The 26,867-nt window shown below is 46.1% G+C and overlaps 4 protein-coding genes across 6 annotated transcripts; 3 read left to right on the top strand and 1 right to left on the bottom strand.

Annotated features, from left to right (window-relative positions):
- Nucleotides 1–3,496: 3,496 nt before the first annotated feature.
- On the bottom strand, nt 3,497–6,938 carry LOC133891624 (uncharacterized). Of its 3 annotated transcripts, none has more exons than XM_062332352.1 (3): nt 5,778–6,938; nt 5,416–5,480; nt 3,497–4,020 (listed from the first exon to the last, which is right to left on the bottom strand). In XM_062332352.1, the coding sequence occupies exons 1-2, from the start codon at nt 6,856–6,858 to the stop codon at nt 5,449–5,451; spliced, it is 1,113 nt and encodes a 370-aa protein (XP_062188336.1). In that variant the 5' UTR covers nt 6,859–6,938; the 3' UTR covers nt 3,497–4,020; nt 5,416–5,448. The 3 variants fall into 3 exon arrangements, with proteins under 3 accessions (XP_062188336.1, XP_062188337.1, XP_062188335.1); XM_062332353.1 differs by having other exon boundaries at nt 3,497–3,910; XM_062332351.1 differs by lacking the exon at nt 3,497–4,020 and having other exon boundaries at nt 5,076–5,480.
- Nucleotides 6,939–10,309: 3,371 nt separating this feature from the next.
- Nucleotides 10,310–11,554, top strand: LOC133890181 (uncharacterized). The gene has a single exon (XM_062330645.1). The coding sequence runs from the start codon at nt 10,310–10,312 to the stop codon at nt 11,552–11,554; it is 1,245 nt and encodes a 414-aa protein (XP_062186629.1).
- A 12,638-nt stretch (nt 11,555–24,192) lies between these two features.
- LOC133890180 (uncharacterized) lies at nt 24,193–25,019 on the top strand. The gene is made up of 2 exons (XM_062330644.1): nt 24,193–24,351; nt 24,810–25,019. The coding sequence occupies exons 1-2, from the start codon at nt 24,193–24,195 to the stop codon at nt 25,017–25,019; spliced, it is 369 nt and encodes a 122-aa protein (XP_062186628.1).
- A 73-nt stretch (nt 25,020–25,092) lies between these two features.
- LOC133890179 (uncharacterized) lies at nt 25,093–26,613 on the top strand. Its single transcript, XM_062330642.1, has 2 exons — nt 25,093–25,816; nt 26,603–26,613. The coding sequence occupies exons 1-2, from the start codon at nt 25,093–25,095 to the stop codon at nt 26,611–26,613; spliced, it is 735 nt and encodes a 244-aa protein (XP_062186626.1).
- Nucleotides 26,614–26,867: the final 254 nt, after the last annotated feature.

Here is a 26,867-nt window from a genome sequence, read left to right as displayed (position 1 = left end):
CTGGCTTTGAAATCTCATCCAAACCAACGCATGTATGCAAGTTAGATAATGCTCTGTATGGTCTGAAGCAGGCACCAAGAGCTTGGTATGCCCGTCTGAGTAAGAAACTACATGACCTTGGTTTTCAGTCTTCTAAGGCAGACAATTCCCTTTTCTTCTTTAACAAGGGAGGTGTTACAATTTTTGTGTTGGTTTATGTTGATGATATAATTGTGTCAAGTTCTACAGAAAAGGGGACTACAGCTCTGTTGCAGGACCTTAAGGAAGATTTTGCACTCAAGGATCTTGGAGATCTTCATTACTTCCTTGGAATTGAGGTGAACAAGGTAACCAATGGTATTGTTCTGACACAGGAAAAATACGCCAAAGACTTGTTAAAAAGAGTTAATATGGCAAATTGTAAACCGGTTAGTACACCTCTTTCTGTTAGTGAGAAGTTATCTCTACATGAAGGTTCACCTCTGGGTCCTAATGATGCAACACAGTATAGAAGTATAGTAGGTGCTTTACAGTACTTAACCTTGATTAGGCCAGATATATCTTTCTCTGTGAATAAAGTCTGTCAGTTCCTTCATGCTCCTACTACAGTTCACTGGGCAGTAGTGAAGAGAATACTTCGGTATCTAAAGCAATGCACAAGGTTGGGACTTAAAATACATAGATGTTCAGATACACTTGTCAGTGGATTTTCAGATGCAGACTGGGCAGGTAATCTTGATGACAGGAGATCTACTGGAGGATTTGCAATTTATCTAGGATCAAACCTTGTGTCATGGAGTGCTCGTAAGTAGGCTACAGTGTCAAGGTCCAGTACAAAAGCTGAGTATAAAGTAGTTGCTAATGCCACAGCTGAGATTATATGGGTGCAGACTTTGCTTGCTGAGCTAGGGATTAAAGCTCCACAAGTTGCTAAATTATGGTGTGATAATATTGGTGCGAAGTATCTATCTGCTAACCCAGTTTTTCATGCCAGGACTAAGCACATAGAGGTTGACTACCATTTTGTCAGAGAACGGGTATCACAGAAACTTTTAGAAATTGATTTTGTTCCTTCAGGAGATCAAGTTGCTGATGGCTTCACAAAGGCTTTGTCAGTGTGGCTGCTAGAGAACTTCAAACACAATCTCAACTTGGCAAAGTTGTGATTGAGGGAGGCCGTTGGAATACAAGATGTATTTGTGTATGTATGGCGTACATCATCTCAAGGTGAGTCCGCGCCAGGCAAGTTCTGATGGAAGGCGATTCCCTGCTGTTGGCTAGGAAGGTTCTCTAGAGATAAGATTCTATGTTTAGATTAGTTTGTTCCCTAGTTTGTTTGAATTGACGCCTGTAATCTCGGATGACCATAGCTGTCATTTATCTCTCTGTAATTGCCATGGTAGAGGCTGTTTCTACCTATATTAACACGCAGGCTGTGACGGACGGGGTCACGGCTTCTCACAATTCAACATGTTTTTCATGTGTACCATACATGCACGTGCAAGGATGTGGCCAAGTTGGTGAAGTGTTGTGTTATTGTTTGGTTATACACGGGAGTCTCTCGGGGTTCTTGTAATATACTCCATTCGTTTAATATAGTCCATTCGTTTAAGAATATAAAGAGTACTTTTATTTCAAACAACTTAAACTTCAAATTATATGCATGTTTAGTATAGAAATTTTATTTTAATAGATTTATATTTTAAAATATTTTTAATATGATGTTGATTTTATAATAATTAATAACATATTATAAGGAAAATTAACGGTCAAAATTATTTTTGATGATTTTTCAAAATAAAATATGTCTTACATTCTTGAAAGGAGGGAGTAGCATTTGTTGATGTTTTCTTTAAGAATTGAATTTTGTTGATGTTAATCACCATCGTCTTTATTTTTCTTTCAGTCTATACCACAGAAAGACTCACGCTTTAGACTTTTACCAACCAAAGATTTACTTTAATATATCGAGCGTGTGCACCATGAAGAATTTTACCAATATGCCTGTTCCCGCTAGTCAGCTAGGTTGTTTTTAAGCACATTACTATAAAAATTATTTTTGAAAATATTCAAGGTGCTTTTCTACAGACAGCTCGTACAACAAATCACTTAAGAGATTTTCAGAGCGAGCAACGTAAAGAGCCGCCTATATAAAGATCATTTTCACATATAGTTTTTTATGTGAACTGTTTTTAAAAATTATACGATTAAGACAAGCGGTTCATATAAGAAACTACCTGTGTAATAGTGTGAATCGTCTGTAAAAATAGAGGGCTATTTTCAGAGGTGATTTACACAAAGAACTACCTTTAAAAATAGATGACATCTTATCTTAAAAAATCATAACTTTTTCATACAAAATTAAATGGGAACAATTTTATATAAAAATTGTAGGCCACGATAAAATCTACATCTTTGTATTTGAAAAATTTTCATTTAAAATTATTTAGATACCTAAATAATCGTTTGAATTTTTAGATAGAAGATATCAAAAGAAATGCATATGCTATTAGGATTAGTAGTAGTTTTGTGGTGGAATGGTAAGAAGGTTTTGTGCGAGCTGAGAGGTTTCGAGTTTGAGTGCTAAGAACCGCATGTGTAAGTATTTTGTACGAAAAATCACGTGACTTGTGACGTCGCGGATGCGGGGTTGCCTGGTCAGGCAAAAAAAAACTGCTTTCTTTTCGGATAAAAAAATGTCAATTTGAGGATCGATTATCACAGACGGTTTATTTAAAGAGCCGTATGTAGAAATCGATTTTCACAAACGATCTGTATAAAGAATCGTCTGTGGAAACCTATTTTTATAGACGGTTTCTTAAGTAAATCGTTTGTGGTAATATGTTTTCATAGGTGATCTTTTTTTCTCATGTAGAAATCGTCTATTTTCATATAGCTTCAATCATAAGCGGATACACTAAACGTCTATAAAAACAGGTTATCACATGTCTCAAAAATAGTTTTTGTAACAGTGATAATAATGAAATCCTTGGACCTATGTAATAATATGATATTCCATAGTAATTTTCGAGAGTACAAATATGAGGTTCAAATTCGTGTTTTCTTATTTTGTGCATTAAATTCTTGTATTTTCATGTGTACTGTACATGCACTTTTTAAAATTATTGTAGGATCTGAGGTGTTGTGGCACATCATTTCTGTATTTTTTATAATCGTGCATGAATAATTGTCTGTGTTCTAAAACAGGCCTCAGCGAAACTATTTGTGTTTAATCTCGTTATATATTATACTTTTGGTTTGTACCTACTCTCTTCGATCATAAATATATATTATTTTAGAAAAAAATTGATCAAACGTTTAAAACTTTGATTAACAATAACTTTCAAAATATTTAATTTAAAAATCATAAAATCATACGTGTAGATTTATCTTAAAAAATATTTTCATAATATCGCAAATGCAATGGATTTTATAAAATATATTATAATAATAAAATAGTTGTTAAATATATTAGAGATCATATCTTATCCAAAATAACATATTTTTTTTTAGGAAGTATACAATTATGTTGACACGTGTACATATATATAAATTGTTCTCTCATTCCACCTCACGCGGATTTTTCGGCAAGAATAACATCACAAACAATGACCACGCCGGACCAATCGGGTGTCGGCATCTCTGGCCCAAAGACGGCGCTCCAAGACTTGCCCTCGACAATGGCGTCGCTAACGCCGATCTCCGTGGCGCCGGATCACAGGCCAGCCGCCGCGACCTCCCCTCCGACGTGATGCGTGAAATCCTGCTGCGCTGCGCCTCCCTGTCAAGCCGCTCTGCCGTCTGCCGGACGTGGCGTTCCCTCCTCTCCGCCGTAGCCTTCATCGCCGCCCATGCGTCGGACCACCAGCTCCACGTGGCCGCGCTCAACGGCCGTCTCGTCATGGTCCACCGAAACGACGACTGCTACACCCTGGTAACTATGACGACAGCTTATCAGTGTTCGGTTCCAGATTTGACTCCCAGATTTGTTTCAAGTTCTTCCGTGTATTCGCCATATGAGCATCCTTGTGTACTCAATATCTGAAACGGAACCAAAATTTGAATATTTTGAGTTCCAAGCCTATGACTGAAAAGCTGAAACTAGTGCTCGGCAACTTTGTTCAAAAAATTGCAATATCTTTCAGTTCCATGTTTATGCCTGAAAAATGCTTATACTAGTACGTGGGCAACCTTTTTCAAGTGGCTGTGTCAAGAGCGAATTACAAGATACACTGAAATGTAAACTTCAAAAATAGTTCCAAGAGCCAAGAGCGAATTACACATTGCACACTAATTATTTTCTTAGTTTAGTGTCCAGCAGAAAACAGAATACTTCAAAGTATCAGCGCCGCAACTGCAAGATGCCAACACCTGTGGACTCAAGCTGATGGATATGTAAAAGCCAAGTATTAGCCAACGTCAGCTCATTAGACTACTGCGTCCTGAGGATAGAAATTTGCTGCAAGCATAAATAGTCGGTGTTACCTCGACACCAGTGTCTATTTTTTTTTTTCAAATCGGACACCCTAAATTCGAGTCAGATTCTAACACGTGTGAGATTCCGAGTTTTATTTCGCATGTCCAAGTTTTCTTTACCAAATTAGACACCTAAAAACAAATTAGATTCCGACAACTGTATCCGTATTCAGGTAACACTGAACATAACTTTGGCCCTTTTTGTTTCCTGCTTTTGCTTCTGGCTTCTCTGCCGCTAAAAGCCAGAACGCAAAACAAACGGGATTGCTTGGAAGTGATTTCTGGAGAAGCCAGAAGCTTACTTCTGAGAAAAATGAACGAAAAGCTGAAAAGCTCGCTAAGAGAAGTTTTTCTGAGAAGTTATGTGCTAAGAAACTAAAAATTTATTGTAAAAGCCAACAACGTATTTTCAAAAACAGTTTTTCAGAAAAACCAAAAGAATAAGTTTTCAAAAAAACCAAAAACAAAAGCGGCAAACAAACAGACCATTGTAGTCTAACTAGATATATACTGAAGCTACATACCAATATGAATATGCCATAAAGGCTTGAAGTACTACTCGGACAAACCTTAGAAATGAAACCAAAACTGAACTGAAAGATTCATTTGGGAGAAAAACGTGAGAAGATTCAGCATATCAATTCCAAGTGGGGTTGCTAAGCATGAACAATAAGCACAAAGTAAATCGGACCCATAGATCTTGGGCCACAGTCATGAAAAAAATAGCGAAGACAGACATACTAATTAACTCTAGACCATGATATTAATCGACCATGACGGCCTATTTTTGCCTAGTTAAACTTCCCAACTGAGACCAACTCCTTTCTTACTTCAACTGCCCAACAAAAACTAAACATACTAATTGACCATGATGACCTATTTCTTGCTTACTTCAGCTGTCCAACTGGAACAAAATTACAAAACACTTCAATCATCAACTTCTTGAGAACACAATAGTACCAGGATCATGTTGATGGATGGATCACTGCATCTTCATGGCAGCAGCAATCTGCCCATAGCAAGATCTGAAAAGATACAACGCAAAAAGCTTATAACCATGCTATAGCCCAACATTTTACACATAAAAGCATAAATGTAAACCTGACACAAAGATCTCAGCTCAAAATTTACAATCTGTCCTGTTCTATAAACTCGATGTTCTTAAGCACTGATCAGCATCCGTACATTTATGTGACAAACTGAAATATTGTTTGCAGCCTGACTAAATACATGGAATTCACAACTAAGCAAGAATATAGAAGCAACAATGCAAACACTTGAGGTGGACAGGTAAAAATTTGGCACAAGCCAAGGCTTACTACCTGGAGTACAAAAGCTCATGAAGGGTATGACGACGAAGTCGAAGGAGTAGTAGCCACCAGTTTCCCATACCCTCGTCTTCCCTGACTTGAGCTCGAGTGTGAAGACTGCAACATCTGTGTCCAAGAAAATGGTATCTGTGCCCTCGGCGAAGCCAATCGCTTGAGGCGGAACATATGGGTTGTGAATTGGGAGTAGTGTCTCAAGCTTGATGACCCTGCACAACACCCATCCCACAACACTGTCATCACCGGCCAGCCACGACCACAGGTGGAGGCTGTTGCCCTCAGTGCCGGCGAATCCCAACCCACCGTCCTCGGCAGTCATGATGATACCAGTCTGCTCGCACACCGGCGCGTCGATCACCGAGAGGTCCCGCTCGCCCAAGTCGTACTTGAGGATGCTCTTGCCTCGCTCAAGGGTGAAGTAGAGTGCGTCTCCGTTAAGGATACTGGGCCTCGTATCGATGAAGGAATCGACATCAACGGTGGTGGAGGCGCTGAGATCAACGGTAGTCGGGGTGCTCCATGCACCAGTCTCCGACAAGAACGAGCTCGCCCACGTGACGCCGTCCCTGTCGCCGGTGCCCACGAAGACCACGAGGAAGGGGTTGCCGCGGCAGTCGAGGTGATCGCAGCGGGCCGCGGTGCAGAGCACCGCCGCAGTGCAATACGCGTACGCGTACGCGGGCACGGGCAGGTGCTGCTGGTCGCCGGTGATGGGGTCCCAGACGAAGAGGTTTGTGGGCCCGATGGAGTAGATCAGCACGCGGCCGTGGCGGCAGTCGAGCGCCCACCAGAACCAGCAGTCGAGCGACGGCGGGGAGCAGGGGGAAACGGTGGCGGCGGTGGGGACGAAGCGGGGGATGGTGTTGTCGTGGCGCAGGTTCTGGAAGATGCCGAGCATGGGCGGCGTCCGGTGGAACAAGCGGTACCGGCGACGGAAGGCGGGGTCGGACAGGATCCGGAACCAGGGCTTGCACACGAGGGTAGCGCGGAAGAGGTTCGCGGGCTCTTCCGGCGGGAGGCGGAGGAGGATCTCGCCGACGAGGTCGTCCATCAGCGGCGGCGGCGGCGGAGCCATCTCGCTGCTCGATGAGGGCCGGGTGCCGTGCGGGGAATGGGAGGCGAGTTGGGGACGGGGTGGACCAGAGCGGACCGGTGGAATTGCAACTCGGTCCGGTTCAACCAGGTTCGGTTCGGTCTGCGAGTGGGACCGGTAAGTCAGTGAGAGTAAATGGGATTATCATCTGTACTAGCTAACCAAGCACTCGGTCATACGACGCCTCGTCTCCCTAGGCCCGCCCATTGCCGCCCCTGCCGTCTCCCTTCCAGCGATCCCGAGCGACGCCACGCCGTCTCTTGTGGTCTCATGTGGTCACGCCGTCACATCAGCTATCCCGAGCGATCGTCTCCTGTGTCGCGTCACGCCATCGTTCTCGAACGGCGTGAGTCAAACCAGGGCACGTAGGATGAAAACGGATCGAATATGCATGAATTGAATTCGGATAGTACGATTTACCATATTTTAATTTGAATGTGAATACAGATCCGGATATTTTCGAATACGAATACGAATCGGATAGTTCGAATACGAATCGGCATTCGGATATCTACTCGATCTTTAAAATTCAGATCGGAAATTTAAATTTTTGAAAAAAAATGATAAAATTTGACTGAAATTTGTTCTAATTTGATTGGGCTGGAATTTTAGAAATTTTGTTCAAAAATCATGTTGGAAATTTAAATTTTTGATCAAATTTAACTAAAATTTGATGAAATTAGACTGAAATTTGTTCCAATTTGATTGGGTTGGAATTTCGTTCATATCTGAAATTTATAAAACTTTAGCAAAATTTGGTTCCCTGGTTGGCGGATACGGATACGAATCGGATATATCTTGAATTCGGATATCTACATTTGAATCCGAATCTCGAAAACGAATTCGGATATATCCATTTTAATATCTATTTCAGAAACGAATACGGATACGAATATTCATATTCGTATTTTAACGGATACGGAATCGAATAATTCGGATTTTCTGCCATCCATTTTCACCCCTAAAGGCACGGACCATAGATCGCGAGCGACCACACGTCGTCAATCCTGAGCGGACACGCCATCTATACCGTGCGTATGTAGGCTCTCGTATGTTGTCCCTGGCCTCTCGTGTGTGTGCGCAACAGCCGAGGAGAAATTGATCTGTTTTACGATAAATTGTTGTAGCTTTCTCATGCAAGAGATATTAAATTTATCATCAACTGATGAAGACGATGAATTCGTTATTACTACAGCACACGTAGCACACAATCAATAGCAGTTTGACAAGGAATTGCACCATGGTAGATCTGTCCTTAGGCATCAAGTAGTTCATCGGAATAGAGAAGCAAGGCATTTGAGACTGTATCAAGACTACTTCTCGAATCATCTTACGTACGGTCCTACTTTGTTCAGATGCAGGTTTGTAATCAATACATATTTTTCTTTTTGTCTTTCTTATAGATCGTGACATGTATGGTTCATTCTTATCATACCCGCACAGGTTTAGAATGAGATGTTCTCTGTTTGTACGTATAATGTGTGATGTAGAAGAACATGATGACTACTTTGTGCAAAAAAAGAAATACAGCCGGTAAACTTGGGTTAAGTTGTTTGCAAAAGATTACCGCATCATTCTGTATGCTAACTTATGGAGTAGCAGCGGATGCAACGGATGATTATGTTCATATCGGAGAAAGTACTGCTATAGATAGTCTGAAAAAGCTTGTCAAATCTATTATTGAAGTATTTGGAGGTGAGTATTTAAGATCACCAAATAAGAACGATACCACTAGATTACTTGCACTTGGGGAGGCAAGATGTTTTCTGGGAATGCTAGAATCCATCGATTGTATGCATTGAAAGTGGAAGAATTGCCCAGCTGCATGGAAAAGTATGTACAACGGCCATATTCACGAGCCTATAATCATTTTCGAAGCCGTTGCTTCACAAGATCTTTGGATTTGGCATGCATTATTTGATTTACCTGTGTCTCATAATGATATCAATGTTCTTCAATACTCTCCACTCTTTGCGAAGCTTGCTGAAGGTCACACTCCAAAAGTGAATTATATCATCAATGATCATAATTATACAATGAGATATTACCTTGCAAATGGTATAAATCCTATATAGGCCACATTTGTAAAGACAATATCATCTCCACTAGGCAATAAGAAGAAATATTTCACCAAAGCTCAAGAAGCAGTTAGGAAGGACATGGAACGAGCATTTGGAGTTCTATGCATGACCAAGTGTGCATGGATATTGTCTGATTTTAGAACTTCTTATCATTCTTGCAATCGCGATATGGATAATATATTGTCGTTTTACCACAATATTTTATATCCGCTAAGGCAGCACTCATGAAATGCTTCACCCCGCTCAGGTACTCCAGATAAGTTCAGGTCTCGAGGTACATCTAACTTCTGTCTGTCATCTACAATTAATTTAAAAATATTCATTCTTCATTAACAATTACTTTAATTTCATGGTTAAGTATGCAATTAAAAATTCCATACAAACACACTAGATCCGTGGCATCTCGTGGTAGATCGGGCAAACTTAATATCAAATCTACCATAAATACAAATAACTTGTACTAAGATTTTAGATAAAGATGTAAAATGGCCGATTACAACTCAAAGCATAATAAAACTACCAAATAGGATGAGGAGAAGGAAATGAGGAGAAAATGAGAGATGCAAACCTTGAAAGACCCAGCACCAATTCAAACTTTAAATCAACAAGATATTAGAAAATCTCTACCGGAGTCGGTGAAAATCACCAGCACTGTGCAGACGAAACTGTTAAGTAACTGTTCGCCCTCATAGTGGTTAACCAAGTGTTAAAATAGATCTAAGTACTAAGTGACAGGTGATAATATTACCCGTCACTTATAACAAATAATAAGTGACAGATAATATTACGATATGTCACTTATAATTGGTCCAGGGAGACCCATCACCTTTAACAAGTTATAAGTGACGGTTCGTAACACAACCTATCACTTATGACTGGTGCAGGAAGATCCGTCACTTATGACCAAGTCATAAATGATAAGTTTAGTTATTACCCGTCACTTATGTTATAGATGACGGATAATATTACGACCCGTCATCTATAACATAAGTGACGGATAATAACTAAATTCGTCACATATTATCTGTTATCAGTGACGAGTAAATACCTATTCTCGACCTAAAACAATATAAGTGACGAATCGTATATTTACCTTCACTTACCTATATCTCATTTATCTGTTTTTCACATAATAAACCTAACAGCTCATGTCCCCTATGTGATCAAGCTCCAGAATCGGAGTCGGATGCCGTGTTCTTTTCGTGACCGGAGTGGGAAGCCGTGTCCCTTCCGGAGTCGGAAGCACTATCTATATAAGGGAGATCGGAGGTTACTGTATCTAGCGTGGCCTCCCTCGCCTTCAAGTTTGTGTCCCTTTGGATTTGGACCACCAGTGTCGCCTTCGTTTCAGGATGGCTAGCCCACGGCGGCCTCGGCCGGCGGCAGCGGACTGGTCGTCGATGCACGTAGACTTGGTCGAGTGCATCGCGGAGCGGGTGCTCGCCGGCGACCTGATTGACTACGTCCGGCTCCGTGCCGCGTGCTCCCACTGGCGCTCCTGCACCGTCGACCCGCGCGGGCGCGGCGTGGCCGACCCCCGCTTCCACCCGCGCCTGTGGATGATGCTCCCCGAGGGCCATGGCCTGCACCCCGGCCACGCCAAGCTCTGCGGCCACGTCCGCTTCTTCAACCGCTACACCGGCGCCTTAGTCAGCGTCCACCTCCCGCTTTTCGTGGACCACGCCGTGCTCGACTCCACCGACGGCCTCGTCCTCCTGCAGCGCGACGTTGACACCACCGTCCACCTCCTTAATCCCTTCACCGGCGACATCTGTGAGCTCCCGCCGCTCAAGTCCGTCTACCCGCAGCTCAACCTGAACCTGCTGCCGTACTTCCGCAGGGTCTCCGCGGCTGTCTCCGTCGCCCCCGCGACCGGGACCATCACCGTCCTGCTCGCGCTGGAGTATCTCGACGGCTTCGCCCATGCGTCCACCGGCGACAGGGGGTGGACGCTCACAAGATGTAGCGCGAACAGCTTGAGCATGAGCAGAACACTGCCGTTCCATGGCAGCCTCTACATGGTCCAATTTGTTTCGTCTGAGGAGCCAAGCATTTTGCGCCTTGACCCGCCCCTCCTCGAGGAGGATGGCTCATCCTCGCCGTCGCTGCCACCGCCTCAGACGATCGCCAAACTCCCAGCCAATCTGATGATACAGCCGCGGCTTGTGGAATGCGACTCGGAGATCCTGGTGGTTGGCAACACCGACATCTCCTGTTCGCACCTCGTGGTGATCAGGCTCGCCGACCTCCTGCAGGGACGGCCTGCTGCTCCACTGACAAGCATCGGCGACCACTGCCTCATCTTCGGCATGCGAAGCTTGGCGGTCTCCTCCAAAGGGCTGCCTTCCATCTCTCGGAACTCCATCATTATCTGTGACATCGAAAAGGATCGCGTACTGCAGTACAATCTCGGTGATGGCACCTTGTTGCCGGCGTGCGATGGAGACACTGTCCGGAGTCCACCGCCATGTCCGCACAGCATGGTCAATCACCTCATCACCTGCTGCTACCGCCACTATTGGAACAAAGGACTGATCTACTGCTCCAGCACACGCCCTTGGTGGACGACGAAGGAAAAGTGGAGGCGCGGGTCTTGACCTCTGAATTTTATCATCAGATAGTAGGTAGCATTCCATTGCACTTACATGGAAGCTGGAGATAGTGTGCGAGCCTTATATGAATATTACCATATATGTTCCTTTCAGCCTCAAAATTCTCTACATAATCCAGTTGCCATCTTCTGAGGGGAGTTAGGGGTTAGCTGACGAGGAACATATAATTAATAATTATGTATTTACTATAAATAGGGTATATCCTTGTCCATCATACACATGTACTTAACCCGATACGGTAAGTTTTACAATTGTCGTGGGCTCCAGTTAGGTTCTATACAGAAATTATTCTAGATTAGGAAAAAATATTCTAAATATCTAGAACAAATACAATCTAGGAAGGTTGCCTTCATAGTTTCCAAATATGATATGATTACTCTACCCTAGTTATATAAGAAGGAAAGAGGTACGCCAAGAGGAGTTGATTCCAAGCACGGAAGCTGATCCTAGAGACCCGATCAGATCTTGATTCCTAGAAATGCCTTATTTACGTAGAGCCAACAGCTGAAGGAAAAGCTAAATATCTTGAAGCCAGATCGCATTCCTAACATGAAGTCGGATAAAACAATGCAGAGTAAGCTTAGTTAGATAGCAGTAAAAATAACCCATTAAAATTCACAACATAATCATATCAAGATGGCCTAGATAGGTAAGAAGTGGTTGAATATGATGTAGCTGTTGGGGAATGGGTTGACTATGCTAGCTTAAAAATAAAAAATTTCACCTCATTCACTCAAGAAACCATGCAAATAGGAGATCATCGATCTTACCACTTGACGTGCAGTGCAACGAAAGAGGAATTGGAGTAGACCGATCCAACATCTTGCGCGTCAAACTCCTCAAGCAGCTTCTCGATCAGATCCGTGACCAGCCCCGTGCAGGTGGTCACGCTCCTCGACCAGCTCTGAGCAGGTGGTCGTGCTTCTCGACGAGTTCCTCAAGCAGGCCTGTTGCGTCCTCGATCAACTCCGCGCAGGTGGTCGTACTTCTCGACCAGTTCCTCAAGCAGGTTTGTCGTGTCCTCGATCAACTCCGAGTAGGTATGTCGACCAGCCGAGTAGGTCCTCGACCAGCTGGACAAAAGCATTGCAATCTTCACGTCGAGGAGATCAGCGCTGCAATAGCAGCAGCATCTCTACGGTATCCACATGTACTGGGCAGGATCACCGAGCACTGATGTGCTAGCACCGCTCATGCGGCTAGGGTTTTGGGAAATTGTGTGAAGAGTTACGGCTAGGGTTTCGGAGTGGTTCTCCCCTGTATGCTCCACCCCACACCTCTCCTTATATAGAGCTCGCTAATTGGCTCCCACGTTAGAAGCCCTTTAGGACTCTAACACCTCATGGATCACAATCCAATCAAACCCATGTACGAATCTAATTCGTATGTTTTGTTCCAACCCATTAAGTGTCTGACCCGTAAGGTCCATGTATAAATGGCTAAGACTCGGAAACTTTTTCCAAACCGAAGTCAATAGAGGTCCCTAGCAGGATATGTTGACTCCTGAGTATACATAAAGATCATATCGGCTGAACCTTGATATACACATGCATCGACCCCTTCGCCTCACAATACCAATCAAGCTCAAGGTGAGATATGTGATACCCTTGTGATAGCCCGACCATTCACTCGATCAGGTAGTGGATTCATCATGATTAACTCTTTAATCATATTGACATAGACATGTACTTTCTCAATCTAACTACCTCGAGGGGCCCAGATATATCTCTCCTGTTATTAAGGAGGGGTAAATTCCATCTTGATCGCTCACACCCCACGATATGTTTCGTAATAAACCCAAAAACTACCTTTATGACTACCCAGTTATAGAATAACATTTAGCAGCCCTAGAGTATGTCACTACACATTCTGAAAATCAATTATGATCTTAGGTCTAATGATCCTGCAGGAACACCATCTAAGATAACAACTGATGGTACATCATAAATAACAATCTTAGTAGTATCTCAAGATGGGTCTATCCAACAGCATGTTCTCCAACATAAATATATGTATTATTGACCTGTTATCTCTATACCTATGCTTCGTGAAACGTGATCATCGATCAATACATGTGCTAGTCTTATGAATCATCACAATGATACGTGACTAGAGATCAATTTAGAATAACATCATCATATAAATAAAGAGTTCAACGAACAAGTCACATACTTATCAATCAATGTAAATAATAGTCATTCTTAGAATAACACACTATTCAAAAATACATAACATAGATGTGTGATACAATCATCTCTATGATTGCCTCTAGAGCATATCATCTTCAATCTCCCACTTGCACTAGAGTCAGTCATGTAAGTATCTAATACTCATAGCTCTTTTGTGCGCCTTATGCTTGGGAACGGGAGTGGCTTTGTCAATGATTAGAAATACTCAAATCCATGTGTACCTTGTATATCTTCACTTCACCCCGATCTAAAATCTCTCGAATAAGGTGATAGCGCCGTAGTATATGTTTGGACTTTTGGTGCAACCTAGGTTCCTTGGCTTACGCAATGGCTTCACTATTATCACAATAAAGATCCATTGGACTAGAAGCACTAGGTACCACACCAAGCTCAGAAACAAACTTTTTGATCCAAATAGGCTCCTTCGTAGCTTCAGAAGCTGCGATATACTTGGCCTCTGTTGTGGAATCGGCCACCGTTTCTTCCTTGGAACTCTTCTAACCCACTGCTCCTTCGCAGCTTCAGAAACTGCGATATACTTGGCCTCTGTCGTGGAATCGGCTACCGTTTCTTGCTTGGAATTCTTCCAACTCACGGCTCCTTCATTGAGGCAAAACACAAAACCAGATTACGATCTCAAAGCATCCTTATCATTTTGGAAGCTAGCATCGGTGTAACCATTTACAACGAGCTACTCCCCACCTCCATAGACTAGGAACATATCCATAGTACTTCTCAAGTACTTTAGGATATTCTTTACTATTACCCAGTGAGCTTCACCCGGGTTTGATTAGTATCTATTCATAACACTTAGAACATAGGAAACATCTGGGTATGTACAAAATATAGCATACATGATGGACACGATTGCAGAAGCATACGGGATCGTACTCATCCTCTCAAGCTCATCAGGTGTCGTAGGACACTGACTCTTGCTGAGAATGCCATATGACATTGGCAAGAAACCTTTCTTGGACTCCTACATATTGAACCATTTTAATACCTTGTCAATGTATGTACTCTAGCTTAATCCGATTAGCCTTCTTGACCTATCTCTATAGATCTTGATGCCTAATATGTATGTTGCCTCTCTAAGATATTTCATTAAAAAATCTTTCGCAACGAAGATTTGATAGCATAAAGCATTGGAATATCATTCCCGATCAACAATATGTCATATACATATAAGACTAGAAACATAAGTGTGCTCCCACTAGCCTTTTTTAAACACAAGTCTCTTCTTCATTCTTGATGAAATCAAACCCTTTCACCACTTCATCAAAACGAAGATTCCAACTTTGAAAAGCTTGCTTTAGTCCATAGATGGACTTTTACAGTTTGCATATCTTTCTAGCATTTCTCGGATTGATAAAACCTTCAGACTGTGTCATGTACACATCGTCACTTAGGTTTCCATTGAGGAAAGCCGTTTTGATATCCATTTGACATATCTCATAGTCATAATATGACGCAATTGCTAGGATAATCCGGATAGACTTCAGTGTTGCGACGGGCAAAAACGTTTCATCATAATCAACTCCTTAAATTTGCCTGAAACCTTTTACCACCAATCATGCCTTATAGATATGAATATTTCCATCAACATCTATCTTTTTCTTAAAAACTCATTTGCACTCAACTGCTTTAACACCATCAGGTGTATCAACCAAGTTCCAAACTTGATTATTGTGCATGGATTCTATCTCGAATCTTATAGCTCCAAGCCATCTCTCAGAGTCTGGTCCCACCATCGCTTATGAGTAGGTCTTGTGTTCGTCATTATATAACAATAGTATGTCGCACTACTTTGTGGTTAGGAACATAAACCTCTCAAGTGCACAACTAACCCTTTCAACTGTCGTAGGGCTTGTGTCTCCACAACATATTCTGCAACATTGTATTGTGGTTCAGTAGGGGCTGAAACACTTTCTGATGGTTCCCAAATCTCTTCGAGTTGCACCGTGCTCCCACAAACTTTCTTTGAGAGAAACTCTTTCTCCAAAAAAATACCATTTCGGGCGACAAACACTTTGCCTTATTCCTAGTTATAGAAGTAATATCATCTAGTTTCCCTAATATACCTCATAAAGAAGCATTTATCTAATTTGGGAGTGAGCTTATCAGACGTTAAACATTTACATAGGCCTCACAACCCCAGATCTTAAGGAAAGATAACACAAGATGCTTCCTAGTCTATATCTCATATGGTGTCTTCTCTACAGCTTTATATGGAACCCTATTTAAAGTGAACACAATAATTTCTATAGTATATCCCTAGAAGGATAATGGAAGATTAGATTGGCTCACATAGACCGGACCATCTCTAGAAAAGTTCGGTTCCTCCGTTCGGAAACCCCATTCCATTGAGGTGTACCCGACGGAGTCAACTGTGGAACAATTCCACATTGCTTTAGATGATCACCAAACTTATGGCTCAAATATTCACCTTCACGATCAGTCGCAGAAATTTAATTATCTTGCCAAGTTGATTTTATACTTCATTCTAAAACTCCATGAACTTTTCGAATGACTCAAACATGTGCCTCATTAGGTAGATATAACCATATCTACTAAAGTCATCGGTAAAAGTAATGAAGTACTAAAAATCACTTCTAACGGTAGAACTTATTGGTCCACATACATCTGTATGTACGAGGGCCAATAATTCATTTACCCTCTCACTTTGACCATTGAAAGACGTTTTAGTCATCTTGCCAAGTAAATAAGATTCATATGTGTCAAATGATTCAAAATTAAATGAATTTAGAAAACCATCTTTATAGAGCCTCTGCATGTGTTTCTCATTTATATGACCTAAGCAACAATGCCAAATAAAAGTGAGATTCAAATCATTAAGCTGAAGCTTCTTCATATTAACGTTATAGATAGGAACATCCTCAAGATCTAGAATATATAATCCATTCATCAATGGATAAATACCATAGAGCATACCATTCAGCTAAATTGAACAATACTTGTTATTTATTATGAATTCATAACCATCTTCTTCGAAACATGAAGAAGAGATAATGTTCTTACCCAAGGCAGAAATGTTATAACAATTATTTAATTTCAAAATAAATCATGAGAGTAGCGATAAAGAATAAATACCGACGGCCAACGCAGCAACTTTTGCACCATTACCGACACAAGCATCCATCTTGCCTCTCACACACTACCTAATCCTTTTTAGTCCCTACAACGATTTGCAAGTATGAATCATTGATCCAATATTAAATACCCATGAATCATTAAGATGAGTAGTAAGATTAATTTTAATAACATTTATACCTGAAGTGGAAGTCTTACTTCCCTTCTTCTTCTTCTTGAGTTCTTCCAAGTATAGCTTGTAGTTCCTCCGCTGATGACCAGACTTATGACAATGGTGGCAAGCATCAAAAGCAGCAGGGCCAGCCTTAGACTTTCCAATAGGTTTATGTTTTAAGCTCGAGATCTCATATGATGCTTTAGCCTTGGTTTTGCGCTTTCTATTCTTACTATCTTTCTAAACCATCATCACATGAGTAGAGCTTTTCTCAATACTTTCCTCAGCAATCTTAAGCATCCCATACCATTCAGACATGCTCTTCTTCATTCTATCCATAGGAAAAAGGGACTCACATTGAGACAAATCTCCTCAACAAAATGGACCACGAACCTTGTTACATCACAAGAAATTATTTTCATCGAACTGTTAATAAATAGAATAAAAATTCAAATCCAAAGTTAAACCTATTTTCCATATTAAACGAAAACTACCTTTAACGTAGATATTCATGGCTCCTTCGACATTTTATAGTAATCCTCCTTGTAGCTTGACCATTTATTTTTGCATGGGCTCCGGCAAGACAACCGTTGCCAAGCAATGAGCGTTTATAGTTGCTTTTGTGCAAGCCAAATGACAGTATCAGTGTTAAGCTGATGACAACTGGACCTCTTCACCAATGTTGGGTGGTGCTATCTTCGCTTGGAATGAATGGGGCTGAAGAGAAGTGAAGCCGGGAGGAGGAGAAGACACAGATTGATAGAAGGAAAAGGATGCAATGAAAGAAAATAGCATTACTAAAAAAATTATTATTAGAGACACATGGTAACCTATTTTCAGAGATGTTTAATGCATCCGTCTATGATCGAAAGTTTATGGAAATGGACGATTTTTACAGGCGTAAAAGAGACCGTCTATGAAAATCAATTTTCACAGAAGGTTTCTTACGTGGACTGCCTGTGATAATCGATCCCCGAGTTGACATTTTTTGCCCAAAAAATGATTTTTTTTAACCGACCAGGTACCCCCACGGCCGCTACATTGCAAGTTTTTTTCGTATAAAATATGCGTGTGTGCAGTTCTTGGCACTCGAAGTCGAAACATCTCAGCTCGTGTGACCACTCATCACCATCTCACCATAGAACCACTCCTGATCATAGCAGCATATGCATTCCTTTTGATATCTTCTATCTGAAACTTTAAACGATTATTTGGGAATCTAAATAACTTCAAATAAAAATATTTTCAACTAAAAGTTATAGATCTCGTCGAGAGCTATAATTTTTATATAAAGTTTATCCTCATCTGATTTCGTGTGAAAAAAGTTATGAATTTTTTAAGATAAACTATCATCCAATATTATAGGTGGTTCCTTATATAAACTACATCTTAAAAAAAATCATTTGAAGTTATTTAGATATCTAATCATTTGAAATTTTAGATATAAGATATCGATTAAAAGGAGTGCATATGTTATTGTTATCACTAGTACTTCTGTAAGCTAGGTCTTGTTATTGATAGTGGGGGTCTTTGATCTTTTTCTTATTGATCTTATTGGAGATGTTGGAGTTGGTAGTATTCTTTTTCTTCTCCTTATTCTTAAAATAATCTATTATCCATTTTTAGATACGGTTTGTGAACCGTCTTTGAAAATGGCCCTTCATTTTTACAGTCAGTTCATATAAGGAACCGTCTCTAAAAATGGCTATTATCATAGACAGTTCCTTATGTGAACTGTCTGTGCTAATCATCCTATTTCTAAAGACGGTTCATATAAGGAACCGTCTAATTTTCAGAGACGGTTCCTTACGTGAACCGCTTGTAGTAATCATTACCACATGCGGTTTGTAAGGAATCGCCTGCGAAAATGATCTTTACACAGGCAACTTCTTATGTCATCTGCATCTAGAAATCGCTCAGACGCTTTGCTATATGACTCGTATATGGAAAGACACTCTGGGTGTCTTGAAAAATAGTTTTTTATAGTGTAGAACAAAGTCATATTGGAGTGGAAAATCCTAGAGAAATAGATGTGCCAAGGTCGTACATAATTGAATCCTACTTATAGAGAGAATACAATTCTACCTTGTCAAGTAGCAGATTGGTAATTAATTAATTCACTAGTTTCAAGAACTACTCTCTCTGATCCCAAATATAAGTCTGTTAGGGCATCAACATGATCTTCAATATGATACTTTAACTAGAAATAACTATGAAAACATATTATTTTAAATAGAAAAGAGTTATATATTATGAGAGTATTTTTCATGATGATTTTAGTAACATAATTTTATGTTGTTAATCTATATGATTTTTAGATATTGATGTTCAAAGAGAAAAAAGATTTGACCAACAACAATGCTTCTCATCAGAAGGTGCCCCCCCCCCCCCACATACACACACCTTCCTGCTTTTCTACCCCTAAAACCAGATATTTACATCCAAAGAATATCCAACTCTTGCGACCCCTTTCCAAATTCATATTATCCTTGCCCTCGGTGCATATTATCATATAGAAAGAAACGTAGCGTAGCGATTCGTACATGTTGCGTCTTAGACATCTGAGCTCCTGGCTCATCAGAAGGTAGGCTACGTAAGCTATATACTTAACACATGCATGTACAAAGATATGGCGATGAAAGTAGTGAATGGTCGAGCTATCACAGGGGTGGTAAGTATCTCGCTTTGAGCTTGACTGGTATCGTGTAACTAAGGGATTGGTGCATGTGTATATCAAGGTTCAGCCGATATGATCTTTATGTGTGCTCAGGAGTCAATATGGACTACTAGGTACCGTTGTTGACTTGCAATTTGGAAAGGGTTTCTGGGTAGCGGCCATTTACATATGAATTTAACGGGTCACACACTTGAAGGGATGGAATTTAAAACTTACATGAATCGACTCTAGTGCAAGTGAGAGATTGTTGGTGATATGTCCTAGAGGTGATCACGTATGCAGATTGGATCTGCGAATGAGATTTAATATGATTGAATATCTATTAGGGTTTAGATTTATGATGGGCTTTAATATGATTAAAGGCTCATTAGCATGCTTTATATAAGAGGAGGCAGGAGTCATGGGCACATGAGTTGATTTCGCCACCAAAACCCTGGCCGCCACCTATTCCCGAACTCTCTACAAAACCCTAATCGGGCATACGGTGCTAGCACACCAGCGTAAGGTGTTCCGTCCTTGTACGTGTGGATACTGTAGAGGCATTGCTGCTATTGCAGTGCTAATCTCTTCGGTATGAAGATTGTGGTGCTGATCGTGCTCTCTAATCACAACGCTGGTCGTGCTATGTCGTTGAGGAGCACAAACGTACCCGCTTGCAGGTGCTCGAGGAGTACGAGTACCTGGTCAATAAGGTGGTCGATGGGATCGACTACTTCCTCTTCGTGCTCGAGGACGTGGTCAAGGTTTCCCTTCATGGTCGCGGATCGTGACAACGATGTTGGGAGCTGTCGAGGAGCGTGACCACCTGCTCTGAGCTAGTTGAGGAGCGTGACCACCTGCTCAGAGTTGGTCAAGGAGCGTGACCACCTACTCGGAGTTGGTCAAGGAGCGTGACCACTTGTGTGGGACTGGTCGCGGACCTAATCGAAAAGTTGTTCGAGGAGTTTGAGCATGACGTTGGATCAATCTACTCTAACTCTTCTTCCATTGCACTGCATGTCAAGTGGTAATAATCTATGATCTCCTACTTGCATGGTTTCCTAGGTGAATACAGTAGAAATTTTTTATTTTAGACTAGCGTAGCCAACCCGTTCCACAACAGCACTTTGGTGTTTGATGATATTATGGACAACTTACCTTATATGCCTTATGTTATGAACAAGATATAGTGTGTTAGTCAGATATTTTCATTCGAACATTGGTACTATATAGAAGGATGCTATTTTTCCACTTTCCATGATGTCAACAATTTTCTTTTATTAATAATATACATTATCATATGGATGAATGTATGCCATATCGAAGTGCTGTTTCTGAAATGCAATTAGAATTGCCATTGTCCAACTTTTATTGTCATAGATCCTCCTGGCCACATATCACTTCTGAGTGGCCTAAAAACTCTTGTGAACTCAAATGAGCGACTGGCTAATGAAACTATTGCATATTGATATCTCCAAGAGGCCGATAAAACCGTCACTGTCGGAGGATTAACTCCTGTCGCAGGGATCCCGAGAAACCCCTTTTTAGAGATTCGACCGGGGGGATGATCCTGAATAAGTTCATCGGAGAAATAAATGGAAGTGAATGCAAATGCAATGGCCGGTGGAGGGGGATGATGACCTAGTGCAAAAAGAAGTAAATGCACCGGAATTTAGACAGGTTCGGGCCGCACGGGAGCGTAATACCCTACTCCTGTATGGATGCAATAACTGTCCTGAGGAAGTCCCTCAAGGATGTTGCTGGTTACAAGGATATTTGTCTAACTAAGAGCTTGATGCTCCCTTGTTCTTGGGCAAGAACTGTGCCTTGGGTTGGTCTATAGTTCGGTTCTTGTGCGCTTGCGATCTCTTGTTCGCTTGTTCGATTGGTTGGGCTCGGGTTTCTCTTCTTCGTGCGCTCTGTGTCTCGGCTCGCCCCCCTTCTCTTCTGTGCAGCCGGCTCTTTTAAGTACCTGCCGGCCGAGTCATGCCCCGAACGGGAAGGAGGAAGGCACGAGTTCCAAGACACCGCGACTGGGAAAGGTGTCATCATCTCTTCTGGGTGAAGTGACCGGGGGTGGAAAAAACGCCGCACGCCCGGTCACCTGTCACCATAAACGCCCTGGCAACGGGCGCCATGGAGAGGGCCCACCGGGCAGCCTCGGAGCAGCCCGGCGTGCCCGCCCTGTCTTGTTCCTCTGCCACAGCAGGGCGGCAGACGGAACGCCTTGATTCTTGCGATGTTATCCCGAGACACGCCGGATGATACGGGACGGGACCCGTGCAATTAATAGCCCCACGCCTCTGTGCCAAAACATGGCATGAACTGACACCACGGCGGGAGCAATTGGGGATGTCAGGCCACGCACGCTCATTAAATGCGGCCTCTGACCTCTGACTGGCTGACACCCCATCGGCGGGTGCCTCGGGGGTCTTTCTGAGTCATCGGGGCACCGAGTGCTCGGGGGTACTGTTCCCCGAGCACTCTCTCCCGAGAATGCCTATCCTTGTCCTCGGGGTACCGGGTGCTCGGGGGTACTGTTCACCTCCCCGAGCACCCTCTAACGAGCACTCTTGCACGAACCTTCGGGGAACCGAGTGCTCGGGGGCTGCCACGTGCAGCCCCGAGCACTCTTACGCGGATCCTCGGAGAACCGAGCGCTCGGGAGCTGCCACGCGCAGCCCCGAGCACTCTCTCCCGAGCACTCTTACATGAACCTTCGGGGAACCGAGTGCTCAGGGGCTGCCACGTGCAGCCCCGAGCACTCTTTCCTGAGCACTCTTACGCGGATCCTCGGGAAACCGAGCGCTCGGGAGCTGCCACACGCAGACCCGAGCACTCTCTCCCGGAACTTGGCTCTTCTGATCGTCGGGGGACTAGGGCGCTCGGGGATGATCGGGCACCTCCCCGAGCACTTTCTTCCCGGTACTTAAACTCTGCGGATCATCGGGGAACTGGGGTGCTCGGGGACCACGGACTGTGGCCCCGGGTACCTTCTCCCGGGATTTGAGTTTTTCTCATCCTACAGGAGGGACTTCGCGGGATGGCGCCAGGTGGCGGATGGCTGGCCTGGCCTCGGGACTCAGGGACCCCCGGTTCTTGATACACCGACAGTAGCCCCCGGGCCTATTGGCAGGCGATGGCACGGAGACTGCGGATGGGCCCTTCATCGCGAATCGAGGCCGGGGCAGGCGTGGACGCTACATGGCAAGCTTTCAGGAGGTGGCCCTTTAGATTCAGGCCTTTGGTACGGCCCAACTGGGAGACGAATGGACGCGCGTCCACACAACTCCCGAAGGGCATGACAACGGTACGGGCGGCACGCGCGGCTGCCGTGCAGATCGAGGAAAATACGCCTGGCAGCCGCTAACGCCGCAGACCAGTGGGAAATTCGCCTGGCGGTTGCGTCGATCGAGGAAACCGTCCTGTCGAGTGCACCGTTGGCAGGAGACGTTTGAATTCTCTGAGGTATAAAAGGGAGAGGGGAGCGATCCGCCCCCCTCTTTACGCCACCTTGCGATCTTGCTCTTGTTTCCTTCGCGCTCCTGAGACCTTAGAATCCCTTAGGCGACCAGAGCGCTTCTCTCTCTTCCTCTCCACCACCAAGACAACCTCCCCCTCCGACGAGATGTCGAGAGCTGGGGGGAGCCACCGCGACAGGACTCCGGACGGCGTGCTGCCGGAGTCTCGCTTGAGGAACGAGGAGGCGGCAGAGAAGATCAGGAAACTGCTGGTCCCCGAGGGCCAGCAGGGGGCCTCGGTGGTGACGCCGGCGAACTTCCCGCCGGCGACGACCATCCCCGGGCGCATCATCTTGTTCACATCCTTTGTGGCGGTGGGACTTGTGCCGCCATTCTCGACATTCTTCCTCCAAGTCCTTGACACCTACGGCATGCAGTTGGTGCATCTGAGCCCCAACTCCGTCGTCGTGCTGGCGGTGTTCGCGCACCTATGCGAGATATTCGTGGGAGTGGCGCCGTCGGTGACGCTTGTTTGACATTTCTTCGTCCTGTGATCGGCCGGGAAGAAGAGAGGGTACTCCACGGCGGATGTCGCGGGCTGCTGCAACCTTCGGCTACGGGACGGCATGGGGGAGCGGTACATCCCCCAGGTGTTGCGAAGCAAATGGGAGGAGTGGCGGCGGGACTGGTTCTACGTCGACGTGGACCCCCACGACCGCCTCGCCCTGCTGGAGGTGGCGGCGGAGCCCCAGAAATCGACATGGGAGGCACCGCCGCTGCCGGACGTGAGGTTGGAGCTGGTCTTCGAGCGCATCGATTTCCTGCGCGACGCCAGGTTGACCTCGGTGATGGTGGTGGCGGACTTCCTGTGCCGCCGCCTGGCGCCCCTGCGGGAGCGGGACCGGCCATGCTGGCTCTACACCGGGCCCGAGGACATCACCCGGACCCAAATCGGCGCAAGCTGGGACCTAGGCCCGGCGGAGCTGAGGGGCATGATCCAGGTGGTCACCGGCGTGGAGGACATGAGCCGGGCGGAGCTCCCGTGGAGGGAGATGGCGCTCTGCGCCAGCCCTGAGCGCGCGGCGATCCAGGCGAAGCTCCCGGAGTTTGACGCCCAGGAGCTCGTCGACCGGCAGAGGAGCCGGAGCCCCGAGGCTCCCGAGCTCCCTGGGTTGGATAAGGCGGCCAGCGAAGGGGCCGCGGGCAGTCCGGTGCGGACCGGTGGCCCGAGCGCCTCGAGCGGCGAGCCGCAGACCAGCGGTGGGGCCGCTACGGGCAGCAGCCGTCGCACCGAAGGAGGAGGCACCGCCGACAGCGGAGCGGCGGCGGCACCGGAGGACCGGGGGAAGCGCCCCCGACTCTACATTCCCGCGCCGGAGTACCCACCGTCGCCGTCGGCAACGGTGGCGTTTTCGGTTCTGGAACCGCGCCTCATAAGGATGGGGCCCGATTCGGCGCCCGGAGACCGCGCGGCAGCCCCGCCGATCTCCCGGCGGAAGAGGAGAAGGGAGGACTCCGGCCCGGCGCTGTCGGGCCCGGAGTTCAGGCTCCCGGTGGCCCAATGGCAGTACTAGGGGACTACGACCGCGTAAGTTTCATCATTCGTTCTTTCTTGGGCGCGCTTCGCCCGAACTAAGCTTCGGTTTTGATCTTCATCTTTCTCCTGCAGGCCACACACGGGCACCGCCGAGGTTCAAGAAGCGCCGGCGCCGGTGCCAGCACCCGAGCCAAGCCGACCGACGGAGCCGAGGTAGGCAGACGCGGCGATGGCGGCGGGGCCAGCGGACACGGCGACCGAGGCGGGGACGGCGGACGCGGCGGCCGAGGCGGGGACGGTGGATGCGGTGGCCGAGGCGGGGATGACGGACGCGGCGGCTGAGGCGGGGACGCAGCCGTCGCCCGAGACCCCGGCGCCGGTCGAACCTACTCCGGGCGTGCCGAGCCCGGGGCGGATGACGGAGCTGCAACCTTCAGGGACCCCGAACCCCCCGGAGGAGGGTAGCGGGGAAACCAGCGCCCAACCGGCGCCCGGCCGGCCTGCCGACCCCTTCCTGGTCGCGATCGAGTGTGTCCAGGTGGCGGTCGAGCGGCTGGGCACGGCAGTGGACGTGAAGGAGGATCAGCTTAAGGCAGAGCGCGCCAGGCTGGACTCGGAGAGGGCGCAGCTTACGACCGCCCGGCGAGCCTTCGAGTCCCGCCTTGCCGCGCAGCGCGCCGCCAACGAGGAGGAGCGAAGCGCTATGGAAGAGGCCCGCGCGGCGGCCACACGGGAGCAGAAAATTTTGGAGGATACCCGCGCGGAGATCGCGCGGGAGCGGGAGGTTTTGGGGAGCGCCCGCGTAGAAGCTGCGCGGGAGCGAGAAGACGCCGCCCGCCTGGCGGAGGCATCGCGGCAGAAAGCTGCCGAGGCCTTCGCCAGGGAGAGGCAGATGCAGGAGTGGGAGGAGGCGGTCGTGAGCCGCGAGTGGACGGTGGAGGCCCGCGAAGCTAACCTGACCCATCGGGAGAGCGAGGTCGACCGGGCTCACGCCGACTTCCAGCGTTGGGCAGCGGAGCTCCAGAATACCGAAGGGGATCTCCGACGCTGGGAGGAGGACGTCACCATCGAGGAGTTCGACGCCGAGATTACGGCGGCGGACCTGGGCACCCGGGAGGACTTGCTGACCCGCCGGGAGGGTGAGGCTGCCGAGGCGGCAGCGGCCGCCGCTGCCAGGGAGGAGCAGATCGCCAAGGACGAGGCAGAGCTAACCGCCCACGAGCGGGCTCTGTCCGAACTGGTGGCACAGGCGAAGCAAGCCACCGGCCCTGCACCCGCCGCCGGCTCTTCTGGCGCGGCCGGGGGCCAGGGACTCGAGGAGCAGCTGCGGATCGCAAAGGAGAAGCTCGAGGCTGCCTTTGTCGCGCAGGTCAACCTGCAGCAGATGTTGGAGGACATACTCTGGCGGATGCGACGGTCCGTGGCGCGGGCCGGCCTTGGGCGACTCGTCGTGGAGTCGATGGGCGATGGTCCCGGCCGATTCGTCCTGGGATTCCAGCAGGTCTGCGAGCGCCTTGAGGCGCTGCCCTGGGCCGTCCAGGAGCTTGCCGCCCAGGAAGGACGCGGCCTGGCCCAAGCGGTGGCCGAGGACGTCCTGGAGCAGAGACTCAAACTTCCCGCTGGAGCCAGCTCGGGAAGGAGTAGTCGAAGCCGAGGGAGAGGCCGCCCGGGAAGCGGTTCAGAGCACCGCTGCCGAGGTGGCGGCCGGCTTCAGGCGGGAAGTGTCGCCGCCGCCAGCCCCCGGGGGTGGGCGTGACGACTCCGACTCCGACGCCGACACCGACTCCGCCTCCGATTAGGCTTTTTGTAGTAGTTTCCTCTTCTTTTGTTTTTGTCTTGATGTAAATACGGGAGTGATCCCTTAGAAATGCTTGTATTCCCTTTGTAAATATAATGGAAGCTTTTCTTTGGGCTCGCAACTTCAGTATTCTCCTGAGTGTTTGATGTTGTTTCTGATGTTCTGCCTTGATGCCCCGAGGAGTACTTAGTCTGTTTGATCCGACCTTTCCTTCCCCGAGAACGATGTCATCCTAACTATCCTTATCGGTGCGTTCAGCCCCCGAGCCCTCGCGAGTTCGCATCGGCTAAGTCAAAAGACAAAGACACGAACTTCCTTGCTCGGGAGATAGGTCGATCCAGCACAGAGCACGCCATAACCGGTGAACACTTTTCCACCTTGCGACCACTCAG

Source organism: Phragmites australis, chromosome 14, assembly GCF_958298935.1.
Source record: "Phragmites australis chromosome 14, lpPhrAust1.1, whole genome shotgun sequence".
NCBI lineage: Eukaryota > Viridiplantae > Streptophyta > Magnoliopsida > Poales > Poaceae > Phragmites > Phragmites australis.
This window is presented reverse-complemented; position numbering and strand designations above follow the sequence as displayed.

Excerpts from the sequence above, each read along its gene's own strand:
- LOC133891624 (XM_062332352.1), bottom strand. The coding sequence starts at position 6,858 with ATGGCTCCGCCGCCGCCGCCGCTGATGGACGACCTCGTCGGCGAGATC. Across the intron at positions 5,481-5,777 it reads CATGAGCTTTTGTACTCCAG|ATCTTGCTATGGGCAGATTG; the intron begins GTAGTAAGCCTT and ends GTATCTTTTCAG.
- LOC133890181 (XM_062330645.1), top strand. The coding sequence starts at position 10,310 with ATGGCTAGCCCACGGCGGCCTCGGCCGGCGGCAGCGGACTGGTCGTCG.
- LOC133890180 (XM_062330644.1), top strand. The coding sequence starts at position 24,193 with ATGGCGCTCTGCGCCAGCCCTGAGCGCGCGGCGATCCAGGCGAAGCTC. Across the intron at positions 24,352-24,809 it reads AAGGGGCCGCGGGCAGTCCG|GCCACACACGGGCACCGCCG; the intron begins GTGCGGACCGGT and ends TTTCTCCTGCAG.
- LOC133890179 (XM_062330642.1), top strand. The coding sequence starts at position 25,093 with ATGACGGAGCTGCAACCTTCAGGGACCCCGAACCCCCCGGAGGAGGGT.